Raw genomic sequence first — 14,714 nt, 5'->3', positions numbered from 1 at the left:
TCAGGAAGTATCCGACTGTCCAGGCGATTCATTTATTCTGATTGCAACTTCTGAGCAACGAATGATGAATCTTTCCCAAAATGTCCCAACTGAAACTAGAGAGTATTCATATTCTGCAGAGAGCATGGGCATCTGGAATTAACATTTACGGTATGAATCTGTTTTGTTTGAGCTTTTGTAAAAGTTCTTTGGTGATTAAATTGTTTCAGTGGACTCAGGCTACAACAAAGGATTATTTCCATTAGTGATTAATCTGCCAATTATTTTCTCAATTAATAATTTCATCTAGAAAATGTTATAAATGGTAAAAAAAAAAAAAAAAAGGCCCATTGCAATTTTCTAAAGCCCTTGGAAATGGTCAAATTGTTTGTTAGTCTCACCAACAGTCCAAAATCCCAAAATATTAAGTTTACTATGAAATAAGACAAAATAGCTGCTTCATTTTCTGTCAATCAACTAATTGATTAATCAACTAATTGCTCCAGCTCTACAGTGCACCTGCCTACTTAGTTGAATTTCTACCACACAATAAAGGATAGCACTGCATGTACCAGTCTACTGTATCTTTAGAATACAGTACAGTGATAACAGGGTGCAGACAGTTAGGATTAGCTTCGCAAAGCCAGCCCACATCTAATGAGATCTGATATTTGTTGTCTGAAAACATCCACTCGAGAGTCTATTGAGCCTAGCAGACCCAGCAAACTATAGGAAGTCTTAAATGATAAAGTGACTCTGTGCAATTAAATATTATACTAAATATACAATATGTTGTAGATACAATAAAGATGATGAGAAAGAATGATTCTCCAATTAACTACAATAGTTATTTCTTGCCCCACATATATTTAGAGCTTATGCTGATTGATGATTCAGAAGAAATGTGATTTTTCCAGAGCAGCTGGAATGTTTCTTTGCTTTGAAAATCAAATAAATGACTGGTGACAGCCCAGCGAGGAGCATTTCTGTAGGACGGTTCATGCTGATGTCAGAGTGAAACAGAGCACTTGTCAACCATTCTTATTACAGCCTACATGAAATGATGACTATCTAAGCAGATACACATGTCTTGCTTGACCACAGTGAGCACACAAACTGTGAGCTGGCAGTACCCAGGGTGAGGGACTTTCTTACTGGCATTCTGCAGTCTTGGTGAGTTTTAGAAGTTGATGTTAGGGTTGAGGTTAGAAATAAGAGCACGACATGAAGCAAAAAAAGATATGAGGCATGCTGAGGTGAAAGTGTATGAATAGGAAATGAGTGCCCTGCGTGTGTGTGTGTGTGTGTGTGTGTGTGTGCAGATATCGTATGTGATTAGTACCGTGTGAGAGTGATCTGGAAGATCTTGTATCCAGCAATGAACGAGGCAAGTCTGGTCAGGCTCTGTTTTCCTGAGCCTCCAACACCAACCAACAAGGCATTGCCACCGGGAGTCCGGATTATTCTCGACACCTAAACACACGGGACACAGAGTGGTAGGTTTTGTTTGAGTGCAAGCAGGGATGTCTCAAACAAGTTTATTTGGCCCTGATCCCAATTTGAGTCAGACCCAATTTAACACTGGGTGTCTGCCCATAACAGAACATTATGTACACTGTTCTTTGCTTGTAAGAAAGAGAAAGGATAGATAACAGATTTGTTAGTAAAGCCATGTATTTTTCATGTAGAGCCGTGTAGAGCAGCTCTGCAATGCGGAGAAAACACTGTACAGTAAAGAAAAAAATCAGCCTGTAATTGGGTTTATTTTAGCCAATACCAATTCTCTAAAATATACCTGGATCAGCCTCAATATCAATCCTTCAAATTGACTTGGGACATCTCTATGTGCAAGTGCACATCAGCAACCAAACAAGTTAAATGCAAATATCTTGATCATTCAATAAATAGCTGAAGGCTTGAGAAAGAAAAAGGACAATACATTTGTCAGGTGGCTAGAGACACAACTCCAGTGGTTCTGTGGCTACTGGATGCCAGTTGCTTGGTAAAACGTAACACATTGCCTCAAGGCTATACACTGTAATTTACCTACTTTAAAAATTATTCTTCTCATTCTTTTACAATGTTTTTGTTCTATTCTGTAAGTAAAGGGCTTGTGGTATCTATTCTTGCCAATATTACAATTTATTTACTTTCATTACACTACTATGGCTGAATGATAAAGGCATCTATACATTACCTTGACCAGATGTATCATAGCATCCTGAAAGAAGACCATGTCCATGCCAGTACCCCTGATACTCTCATTGTAATGGCTCAGGAACATGTTGAGGCGGTCCTTCAAACTCTCAAAGGACTCGATAGGCTCGTACACCTTGGGTAAATCAAAGTCTGAATCTTCTGGCTCCTCTCCTGTGATGAAAGCATTTTATATTAAAGTCATCACAATACAAAAGCGACACAGACATGGAAATTACTTGGAAAAGAAATTCCTGTAATTTATTTAGAGGTAACACTGTTTAAATCTTCTACAGAATCTCCCAAATGTGACATCCCGTTGATTGGTCAGTACCTGTAGCCTCAGGTGCGTCTCGTAGAAAGTCGACAAAGTATCTGTCTACTCCATAGTCCACTATGTTCTTGTGCTCCTCGCCAAGCTCCTCCTCTACCAGTTTTGCCAAAGCCTGGTCAAACCACTCCACGTCCTCAGGCATGGTAAATCTGTCAGCTATCACACGTTTGCACTCATGCTTCCACAAGGCCAGCAGCACCTGGAAAATTGTGTTTTGTATTATTGTTGTCATTCAAGCTAGTAAAGACACAATCCCTCTGTTGGAGAAAGTCTCTCTTCAGTCAAGTCTTCAGTCAAATGAGTGTTTCAAATTCAAAATTCAGAATCTGGCGCTATTACATACATACAGAAAGCATGGCCATGATAAATTAAGAGCACTGATTTGGAGGAACAGTTTTATTTTTATTGGAATCATTGTATGATGACGTTTGCTGAGGTAAAAAAAGAGTCACTAGGGTCATGAGGAAAGAAAAGAAATGAGCACAGATCCCACAAACCCTGGGAAAAATACATATTTATTTCTACACTTTTGTATTCTGTTGGAATGGTTTAGTTTATTCTGGCCTTGTCTGCTGTAAACTAAGTCTTCAGAGTTGAGTTGGCAGCCTCAGCAGCAATGTTGAGCATGTTTACCTTGACCTTAAGCAGCCTGAGGTATAAGATATATTTCACTGTATTCAATTATTCAGTGGCCACAGACCAACAGGGAGTTGGCCACCTCAGTAAGAATTGAGCTTGCAATGCCAGAATTTTCAGGGGTATTAGATGCTGGAAATGTTCTATTCTGTTCTTCCCCATCAACAAACACTTCTCTTTCCAATATTATAAATATCTTACATCATAATATATCATGTAGTCATAAGCACATAAGCTCTAGTACACAAGTAGGAATTTTGATCATCCCCTATCAGGCTCTCTACACTAGTCTCAATCATATAGAACTCTGCATCACACTATTTTACTACATTCTTTGCTTATGTGTACATGTGGCACTATATTTTAATTATATTATTATACTATATTATATACTATACTATATTTTAACTATATTTTAAATAAAAATAACTAAATAATTACTCATGTATAATAATAATGATAATAATAATAATAATAATAATAATAATAATAATAATAATAATAATAATAAATTAAATTATATTTTGATAATTAATAATTAAATAAAATTACATTAAACATGTAATATATCAAAAATGTAATTAAAACTGTAATAAAAAAACAAAATTAAGAAATACACGTAAATCAAATAAAATTATATAAAAATTTTTAAAAAATTAACATTAAAACAATTAAATTACTTAGTGCATATTCCAAAGGTAATCCAATGATGGCCATGAAATTAACTCTATTTATTAAATTCATTTCATGATTATTTAATTTAATGAACCAATGTGGATCCAAGGAGTGCATTTTTGGTTTAAGGAATAATTCCGGCAGACAGCTGACATATTTCAAGTTCATCAACACTAGGTACATTTTGGTAACCTACTGGTTCAGACACATGCCACATAACTACCACATTTATGGTTTGATTCCAGCAGCAGACCTTTTTGGATGTTGCTCCCCATCTCACTCCCCTCATTTCTTGCCAGCCCATAAAATGCTTTTATGAAAAAAGTTTTTCTGGTGTGCAATTGGTGGAGAGTTGTGCAAACTGTCATCTACAGTGTTATTGGATTGTTTCGATTTGCTGGTGAGCTGATTTAATTCTTATTCACCTCAGCCATGATCAAAATATGCTTTTAAAAGTTCATTATTGTTATTTTTCCTAAACACTGATGTGATGAGGCATATTACTGTACCTGCAGCACTTAACGGATTGTAAGCAGGTCTTAGTGATTTAGGAGTCCTCTGTACTGCCTCTACCATCTGTCAGACTTAGTGACTTCTTTTTGTGCTAAAATGCTTTGTAAATTACTCTTAGACTGAAAACCTAGGAGTCTTAAAGTTTGGACCGACATGCCCCTTATTTTTAGGAGTTTCTCTTGAGGCAGCCAATTAGGACCTACTATTAGTCTTGGGAAGTTTTGTGAATAAGGCCCCAGCAGAAATCTAACCCTGTTACCCAGCTCCCTAATGCCTAAGATTTGGTTAATTAACCCTGTTAAGTGTAACTCTTCTCACCTGGACAGAGTTGACCACCTCAGCGTTGGTATTGAGCATTCCTTGCCAGACCCTGGACAGATCCCTGAGGTTGAAGATGTAGTGGAACTTGGCGGGAGTTGGAAGCATCTTGACCTTCGTCAACTGCCAGAGACGGCGGGTCAAAGACACCAGATGGGACACTGTGATGCGAACCTCACTGACAAAACCACGACGTGCGCAGAAGTGGCCCTCACCAATCACACCTGTGTGAGTAGGTCATTGGTGGGGTAGTTGTGAAATTGAAGGTAAGAAAGTGACCAAAGCATTACATGTTATCAAGGGTATCAGTTACAGTTAATTACTGCATGAATCATAAAAATTAATTTTGCGTCAAGTGGCTACAGTGGCATCTGGTCTGCAAAGTGCAAGAGACACAGCCGTAAGCCAGAGCCATTTATCACTGCTAACCTGTTGTTATCCTCACAGCGATAACTATCATTTCAGCAACAAATACTATCACAGTATTACATTTGTTTCAACATATATGTCAATATAGATTCTATGGCAGTGTTATTCAACTCACCAAATATCTTATCTATGGAAGCATTGGAGGGCAGGGTACAGTTAAAGATGGAGAACTGTCTTTTCAGTCTCTGTGGGATGTCATTACGGCCTCCTCCTGGATGGATCATAGCTGCCAGGAACTGAACATCCACAATATTGGTGAACTCTCCTGGTTTCTCCAGATTGAAAAACCCATTCTGCTCCATCAGCTGGCGGACAATCTCATTAGTCACCTATGATGATAAGTTTAAATTAAGAAGTGATTTATTTATTCATGTCAACATTTTCTTTACTATTATTAATCAGTAAACTCAATTTAGGTCATTACAGTGTGTAAAATTGTCAAATCTAGTGAATCAATAAATGAATAACACTTGTGTTTCCAAGAGAAAAAGGACAAAACTACAAATGTATTAATAATTGAGATATATACTGAAAATAACAGCATAGTTTAAGTGATTTCATTCAATGACCTGGTCTCCCCACTCGTTGATGACAGGCATGTTGATATCATCGATAAAAATTGACATTTTCTTCCCGGCAGGGGGTCCATAAGTTGTCCCCATCCTCTTATCTACATAGCTCTCAACTGTCCTCTAAAAAAGAAACAAGGTGAGCAAAGAAAAAAATAAGACAACACATATGGTGAGGATGAAGACAACAAACAACGAGGAAGACAGAAAGAGAGAGGACAGATTTACTAAGATCCACTTGGACATTATCCATCATGACAGCTTAATCGATATGCAGCGTATCCATGTACAGGAAAAAGACAGTGGTTCTTCCTCCAGCCAGCACATTATTAACCAGACCAGACACTGATCAATATTACTTCACAAGTTCATGATAATCCATGACATGTTAACACAGATGTGGAGCATCAACAGTGGGATGAAACTGAAAAAAGAATGAGACAGTGACCTGTTTAACCGCAATTAATTAAGAGGAAAATAATTGGATGGTTTTTGCTTTACCTGGAACATGAGTGGTGTAGTAGCAGAGGAAAAGTTGAGACTCTTTCCCATGTGGGTCTCAGGATCATACTTTGACATGTAGCCCTTGATGATAACAGTCTTGGCTGTTCCTTGTTCTCCAATCAGCAGAACAGCCTAAAATATATATACATTTCTTATTAGTCTTAAATTCATATGAAAATCCCTACCTGGTACAGCCTGTGGTAACAGACTAAATAGGTTAGTTGCATGGGTTATACGAGCCATTTAAGCTGCTGATATCATGACACATTATCACATCTTAAATTAATGGGTTTCTTTTCAGAGGAGCTTATTACAGTTCATCATGTAGATCCATCAGCTTCTAAAAAGCAAATTAAATTTACCCAGTAAAAATAAATGGAACTGAAGGAGCTTCCGCAATGAAAACGCACTCCCGCAAACCATCTCTTTACATACACACCAACATATAGAAGCTACCCACACTCATTAGTGGCATTATGAATCTGAGTGACTCACACATGCATACGCACATAAACACACATACAGTGGAGCTATGATGCATGCTACATGGTGGAGCGTTTGATGGGCTTTTAAGTCAAGTATCGACCACAGTATTTTAATCTGGTCTCTTAGTAGAGCAGCATCCGGCCATACTGCCACATTATCGATTTGGAGTATGTATGTGGTATGATGTGTCTACTCAGCTGTAGCTGGAAGATATGAAACATTAATAATATTAATAAAATAGCACTTTATATAGGATAAAATACACACATACAAAAACAGGTATACATACATACACACATACATATGCATGATACATAGACAAGAATTAAAGCAAATTACTAAAATAAACAAAACTAAAAGCAAACAGAGAGTATTTATAAAAAGGTTAACCTGTAGAAATGATTTTTGATCAGATGATCGGAGTGACTGACAGCTAGAATAGGGGTTCAGCAACTCTGCTATATATGCAGAGGCCAGGCCTTGCAAGGCCTTGTACGTAATTAGTAAAATTTTGAAGTCAATTCTGTGTTTTACTGGAAGCCAATGAATTCAATTGGTGCATTTTGCACCAACTGAAGATGAGCTAGAGAGGACTGAGTAATGCAAGTAAAGAGGGATTACAGTAGTCTAAGCGAGAAAAGATTAAATCATGTACTAGAAGTTTCATGTTTTTGGCTGATAGTATAGGTTCGATTTTTGCAATATTTCTGAAAGAAATAAGACTGCATGAGCTTAGTAACATGAGGTTCAAAGTTCAAATGTTGATACCAAGATTCTTAGAGGCGGTCTTGTTGTTGCTAGTATAGTGACTGACCTCCTTAGTAAAGCTCCTTTTAAGTGAAGTTTCACTTGAAACATGAGTCAACATTTCAGTTGATAAAATCATACATCATATAAATACATCAAGCAGACACACTGATGTGAAACATTTGTTTTATACTACTGTATGCTGTCAAACTCATTATGAGTGATAATGACATTTTATGAATGTTTCCTTTAATTTTTGACTGCATATGCTGTACATATACTAATACATAAGCATTTTAGCAAACCTTACCTTGCCCTGCTTGGCGATGGTCTGAATTAGGAAGTCCGTTCTGACATTGTCCACATTGGGGACCAAGATGGAGCTGTACTCTGGGGTGAGTTCGGATGGATATACATACTCCTCTACTCTGGTGTTCCAGTGGATCCACTGACCTGGTAGAAAATAAATGTGCATGCATTAACCCTGGTGTAGAGATTAGACAGTGACACTTGTAAGCTGTCTTCCAAGGAATATTTCCATATTTCACTGTATGATTTGATAAATGTACACCTGCTCCAAAAATAAAGTACAACATGAGGCATAATGCTTCTGCTTGTCAAGGAACAGCTTCGATATGCCCTGGCATCTTATCTACAAGTGACAACATCTGTTTATTAATGCATGCATGCATACCATCTGCTGTGACATAGAAGTCAAACATGGTGTCCTCACTGTCGGGAGGAATCTCCGGTAGGTTCAGACGGATACTTTCATTCCATCTGAGCCAGATCTCCATTTTCCTTCGGTCATCCAGTTCAAGTAAAGCTCCAGTGCTCCACATCAGAGCAAATACATAGAGCCGCTCCAAGTGCTCTCTAGATAAGTCGCCACACTGCTCCTGTAGAGAAACACCCATTTTACATCAATGAGCAACTTTGTAAAAAAGTGAAGACAAGGTCAAACACAAAATAAATCAATATTATTGATATTGTACTGACGGCTACAACTCCAATGACACTAAAAAAGGAGCAAGATTAAAAAATATAATTGATTACTGCTGGTTAATGCCTTTACTTTGCACGCTAATTGCGTGAAGTGGGAATAATTGAGGCTTTTATAACTCCACTGGTGGTGTCATTTTGGCTATTCTGCTGAAATTAAAACACACAATTAGAGCAATTTTTCTTTCTTTTTCCTGTGTGACTGAAAATTGGGCAACATAAGTGTTGAAACTTGAAGTTGTACAAGTACAAAAGTTGAATAAGTATTTGATGGATTACTGATTTGCTAAATCTAACCATTAATTTAAAACTGTTGCTCTAATAAAAATTATCTTATTAGATAATTATTCATAACACCTTCTATTTTAATTCCCCCTTTTCTTTCAGCATTTCATTTTGTCTTGATGGTATGAATGAACCTCTTCATTAAAATATAAGTGCAGTCTGAGTACATTCTGTCCCATGGATGGGAATTCAGAACTATTTTAACCTTACCTTTGGTGGTATGAGTCCCTGCAGCATGTTGATGCACTGCATAATGACAAAGGCCTCTAGCAGGTCCATCTTGAACTCAAGCGATTGTACACTGAAGCGGTAGAGCTCAGGGAAGGAGGAAGAGAAGAGCTCCCTCAGCACATCTGCCTCCTGGGGAGAGCGTTTCTTCAACCACCCCTGAGAACAGCAAGCACATCGTTACATTTGGTTAAGATAACATTAGTTTCTAACAACACAGCATAGTCATGTACAGGTAATGTATGTTCATGTTTGTGCTATTGCTATTGATTTAGAAGAAGTATGGACAGAGTATCACATCCATGTTAGCCGTCACTGGCATTCAGTAATTAGATACTCAGCTAGGAAACTCACTATATAGTAAAAATGTTATTTAGATGGTACATACTGTAGCATACCATACCATAAGCACCACCATTTTCAAAGTTTGTGTGAAGAAAGAAAAAACAAAATCAGTTTTTCCTTCAGTTTATTCACCTCCAATATAGGGCTCCAGTTGAGCACAGAGGAGCTCATGAACACCATGCCATTGCGAGAGACAGTGGCTGGAGAGGCGTTGTCGATGTTATGTGGCTCAAAAACCACCTTACAGTTGGGTGCCATGGGTATACGGTCTCCATTTGCCAGCGTAAGGGTTCTGTTGTCATCCAAAACTGAGTTTAGGTTCTCGATCCAGATGGCATCGACTGGTCCATCCAGGACTATCCAGATGTGCTCTCCTGGGAGAGAAAACAGTTTTTGTTTTGTTTGTTTACATGAATATGATGAAGAGGCCTCTGAAAATGCATTTAGTGCATAGGCTAGGTGGCACCACAACTTACTAAAGTAGATAGAGGTGAACTGCTGTGTCTGCTCAGTAGTAGGGAATTTAAAATGCTGCCTTGCTCATATTGTCTGGTTTTCCAATATAAAAACAATTTCAGGAGTTATAAGACAACCAGAAACAAACACAAGACAGAACTTTGGCTGTCAGGAAAAAACGCACAGTTAAGCTTCAATTCATTAATGGATGTGGCTCATGCTCATGTAAGATTAGTATGCTTGCTTGGTCCGATGAAAATGTTTAATGTTACTCTGTGATCACTGACCTAAATATTGTGGACTCACAGTTTGGGCCAAGTCAAAATAATGAATTACTAATATGACTGTGTTAATGCACATGCGCCATCAGCCGTGTTCCTCCACCGAAGTCATTAAAATACGTCATGCTTGAAACGCTGTTGCTACAGATGTTGAATTACAATGTAAGCACAGAAAACTTCAAACTGGAGCTGCAGCCCTTCCGCAACTCTATAGTAGAAATTCTATCTGCTCGAAGCAAAAAGCAGCACAAGTGAACAGTATGAACGGCGAGCAAAGGCAACTTACAAACATACAGAATGCATCCTGCTCAAAGATATGCATAACAGCATGAAAACATATACCGAATACCTCAGATGTATATTTTGACACATAAAAGCAAACACGTGTAATGTATATTCATACCAATGAACGCATACATTTTTAATGAAGTGTGTAGGCTTAGGAGTGTGTCGAAAGATAAAACAGCTGTCGGTGCTACTTTGAACTATGGATGCAAGGATGTCCCAAGATATTTAAACTACTCTGCAACATAGTATTATAACTTGGACTGGTTTTCCCAAGTTTGCAAAGAAAAAAAACAAACCTAGATTACCGGACTACTAATGAATCATTTGAGGAATCATTTCTTAACCCAGCAGGGATCTCTCACACATTCTCTCTCTTGCTCTTATGTTAACTAAGCCGAGAGGATGAAGTTAAGAAATAATGTCGGCTCAAGTATAAAACCACTCAGCAACTTTTCTGACCTTTCTTTGCCCTCAGTGTTTTTCTCCAAAGTGTTGAGAAGATGCCATCAGTCCAGTCGTTTGTGGCCACATCCAGTCGGCCAAACATCTGAGGTGCTGTGATGGCTTTGGGGTTCATGCGCATCTCTCTGTGAGGCTGACCACACTCTGGGAGAAGAAAGACATTAACAGAGACATTAGCTTCTACATTTGAAAGCAAATCTAAACTGCCAAATTAAAACACAAAAAACTACGTCTTATACACTGACTTTAAATGTTGTTCTCAGACACAAGTAAATGTATCTCTTACAAGTCTGTGTCCTACCTGTCATAGCTCGCATCAGTGTGTGTATACAAGTTGTCTTTCCGGCCCCGCTGGGCCCCAGGGCCATCATGCCATGTCGGACCCTCTGGGTCTCAAACAGCTGTATGACCTTCAACTTCCAGGGAGGGTGGCTGATCAGACCTGCATCCTCAACCTGAGAGAGGACAGTCACAGGTATATATACTCTTCAGTTCCTCTATATTTCAAATGTTAAGCATATATGTATTCAAAGTACTATGACATATCCTGGATGATACTGGTTTCCCAAATGCAATGTCTAAGCATCTAGATCAGCTGTTGGTTAGGACAGCATATCGTAGTGACAGAATCACATACAGGGTTACACACACTTGAAAAAGAAATCAAGCAGACATACAAGTTCAAACATACATTACTACAAGGATGGACGCCCATAATGCACCAAAAAACACACAACAACACTGTAATTTATATACAAAACATTTTACTGTACTCGCTTTCTATTCTCTCTGCACTGTGTTTGCCAGAGTTACTTACGTTAGGCCCTTGACAAATGATGAATGACACTGTTTTTATCCCTCTTGGTGCTTTACCTTGAGACATTTAAGACTGACATGAAAGATACAGTAGTCTCAGAGTCAGACATTCTATTGCCCGAATTTTCTCAGTGCTCTCATTTCCCTCCTTCTCCCTTGATTTTTACTCCTTGTCTTTCATTTTTTCTGTCTCCCTCCATTTCTTCATCCCTCTGTCCTCTCTCTTGCAAACACAGAAAAACTCATCCCTCATTCCCTCCTACCTGTTTGTCGATGGCAGCCTCTAGTTCAGGGTAGCCTGCTTTATCAAGTTGGATGCCTGGGAAGAGGTCCTCAATCAAGCTCAGGAAGAGCGGCTCGTCCTCATCGATCTAACAAACATATACGTAAATGAGCACAAACTGTATATTTGCAAAATCTCACACAAAGCTGCTGAGGATTGGAGAATTGTTAATCTTATCCATCATTACTATTCTGGTCAGTCTGTTGTCATTATTTAGTTTGTAGTTACATTTCAATTAATCATTTACTTCTTTAATTACTGACTTTGTAGATTTAGTCATTTATTTAACAAGTTAATCAATTTATTCTAATTTCCTGCTCATGAATATTGATCAAAGGGGTTTTTGTAATACTCAATTTTGTTTTGTAATACTCAGATGATTTATTCTAGACTGACCAATTTAGACAGGTTCATGTCCCTGAGGACCCTCATGACGATGGTGGACTCTGTGTCACTGGGGTTGGCTCGTTTGGCTGCTCCCAGAGTTCGCAGCACTGACAGGATGTTCCGTAGGCCAAAGTCATAGTGAACCTGGACAATCACAGCATTTTAGATTCACTTTGATATCACTTCAGTAATCCTGATGAATGAGTCACAGAGATCGCTACATTGCGATGCATTCCACTTTAATACTGACTTAAATCTTAGCATTAATTTTTAGAAATGTATAAATAAAAGGACTCATGGAGAAGATGAGCCTCTGCACACTTAGGTCCAATGGAACTATTCAATGACATAGTCAAGCTTTCAGTCAGCAGGCTGTCATTGAGCCAGTGTTTTGGATCTTGGACACTACAATTGTGAACTGAATTCCCCATGTGTAAGACAAAGCACAGGTGGTGTTATCATAAGCCCTGGGATTCTCTTTTGTCTATAGACTGAATATGAAGATAGAACCCCAGAAGTTAAGCCACAATATCTTGTGTTCCCCTTGGTGGGTGGTTGCAGTATATGTCATGAACCCTGCCCCCTCCATATCAGTCTTCTGTCATTTTAGGCCGTTCTCATCATGCTGATATATGCTCAAATATTCATCTTTCTGATAAATGTTTTATAATTATTATATAATTATTTGATGATATAAAAAAGGTGTGTGGCTCAGCGTAATTTACAGATTGACAGTCGCTCTCAAAACTCTGTCCGATGAGCCAGAGGAGCAATCTTCTTCACATTTTGTTCAGTAAGTTGTTCATTTTTGTCAGCTAACTCATGTTAGCTAGCTTGATAATCTAAACCTACTGTAAAAACTATAGCCCAGTCGTGTTACAGTCAGTTGTTCATGAATTTAATTTTGAGTTGGCCTGACAATACTCAAAAAATATTCAACCCACAAAAGCGTTTTTTTAATGTAAAAATTAAAATTATCAGCCAGTGGAGAACTACTGTGCTTAAAACACTCAAAATTAAACTAAACATTTGTCATAATGATGTTTAGAAGCTGAGATTTAAGTACAGGTCATTCAAACTCCTCTTTTATTACTGCATTATGGATATGTTTTAATGAGAGCCCAACCATTGGCACACACCTCTGTCAGGTTTAAGGTTAAGTAACCAAAAGCTTGGCTTTATCATTAAATACTTCTATTGGAACTCATATATAGTAGAAAAGGTGGTAGGTTACCAAAGCCTGTGGTGAGATATTAAAATGACTGAATTAGTCTGATAACAAACCAGCAAAATCGCAAAATATATATTTTACAATGATGTGAAACTAAAAAGAGACAGTGTATTGGCCTGTTAGTGTATTATGTATTCTCAGATCTTAGATCTCTTGCTTTTTTAACCTGTTTGGAGAGTTGCTCCTCACACAGCTTGTAGAGAGTGAAGAACTTGCGGGCCAGCTCCATATTGTCTATGAATCCACAGCTGGCCAGTTTTACCCTGATGATAATTTGACGGTCAGGAACCATCATGGCCACAGAACGAAAGTTGATCTTTAGGTTCTCAGGAAGTTCCTGGCGTCCTGCGTAACCTGGGTTCTGATTATCCAGGAAAAGAAAAAATGCTGTTTTGAATAAGGTGAAAATAGGAAAACCTTAAATTTAATGGAAAAGGTGTAAATGTAATATTGCATAATATAGTATTAACATTTAGACCTCAGATTATACTTATACACATGTTGTACATGCATGTTGGATGTACAGGTAATCAAATGTTTATGCAATTTAAAACATATATTTCAATCTCAATCCAAACTCTTCTCCTGTGTGGTCCCTCAGTGGTGGAATGAGACACTAAACTCTACTTTTTCAAAAAAAGAACAATTGTCATTTGCTCGGCACTTATACATTACCTCATACACCTGCAAGCCTTGTGGAACTGAGTCTTGAGACACTTACTCTCGTAGGCTTTTCTTTGATCTACTGTAGCATGTATTATACTTCATTTGTAAATTGCTTTGGACAAAAGCATCTGCCAAATGAATAAATGTATATATATGTGCACTGCTTTCCCCCTCCATTATTAGATTTTTTTCTCTCTCTCTGTATTTACTCATAATGACTTACACAAAAAAATACACTGAGACTTCAGTTAATACTGGAACATCATTAGAGTTCATAGCATGCACTACCCTTCAGCTAGTTAAATCCCTATGGACACAGCACAGGCACCCCACTCCATGGAGCCTGCCTTTGATTATCGTCTCTGTACACACGTGTTTGCACACACACATGCACACACACATACACACACGAAAAGGGTAAAAAATAAAAATGAAAAAGAATGATCTCTGACCCTTCTCACCACATGGGAGAATGATTCCACTTTTCTCTGTTGAGAAAAGTAATGACTTGCCTTGGGATAGCAACTGTGCCAAGGAGATAAAGTGATCCAACTATGTATTACTGTACGAAGAGCATAATAAGTTTAATAAGAGCCGA

General features: G+C 38.0%; 1 protein-coding gene across 3 annotated transcripts in view; it reads right to left on the bottom strand.

Moving 5' to 3' along the window:
- Positions 1-14,714, bottom strand: part of dnah5 (dynein, axonemal, heavy chain 5) — a 111,211-nt gene that overhangs the window by 58,724 nt on the left and 37,773 nt on the right. For all 3 annotated transcript variants that reach the window (XM_044359873.1, XM_044359874.1, XM_044359875.1), the window contains 16 exons: positions 13,617-13,811; positions 12,229-12,363; positions 11,813-11,920; positions 11,035-11,188; positions 10,731-10,877; positions 9,379-9,620; positions 8,884-9,060; positions 8,081-8,285; positions 7,697-7,839; positions 6,151-6,285; positions 5,650-5,772; positions 5,196-5,409; positions 4,652-4,875; positions 2,510-2,708; positions 2,177-2,349; positions 1,322-1,452 (listed from right to left, as the gene is read on the bottom strand). In XM_044359873.1, coding sequence (XP_044215808.1) covers positions 1,322-1,452; positions 2,177-2,349; positions 2,510-2,708; positions 4,652-4,875; positions 5,196-5,409; positions 5,650-5,772; positions 6,151-6,285; positions 7,697-7,839; positions 8,081-8,285; positions 8,884-9,060; positions 9,379-9,620; positions 10,731-10,877; positions 11,035-11,188; positions 11,813-11,920; positions 12,229-12,363; positions 13,617-13,811 — 2,705 coding nt within the window. The remainder of the gene's footprint in view (positions 1-1,321; positions 1,453-2,176; positions 2,350-2,509; positions 2,709-4,651; positions 4,876-5,195; positions 5,410-5,649; positions 5,773-6,150; positions 6,286-7,696; positions 7,840-8,080; positions 8,286-8,883; positions 9,061-9,378; positions 9,621-10,730; positions 10,878-11,034; positions 11,189-11,812; positions 11,921-12,228; positions 12,364-13,616; positions 13,812-14,714) is intronic.

This window comes from Thunnus albacares, chromosome 8 (assembly GCF_914725855.1).
Source record: "Thunnus albacares chromosome 8, fThuAlb1.1, whole genome shotgun sequence".
In the NCBI taxonomy this organism is placed as follows: Eukaryota; Metazoa; Chordata; class Actinopteri; order Scombriformes; family Scombridae; genus Thunnus; species Thunnus albacares.
Note: the sequence above shows the minus strand (reverse complement) of the source record. Positions and strands in the feature narration are given on the sequence as shown.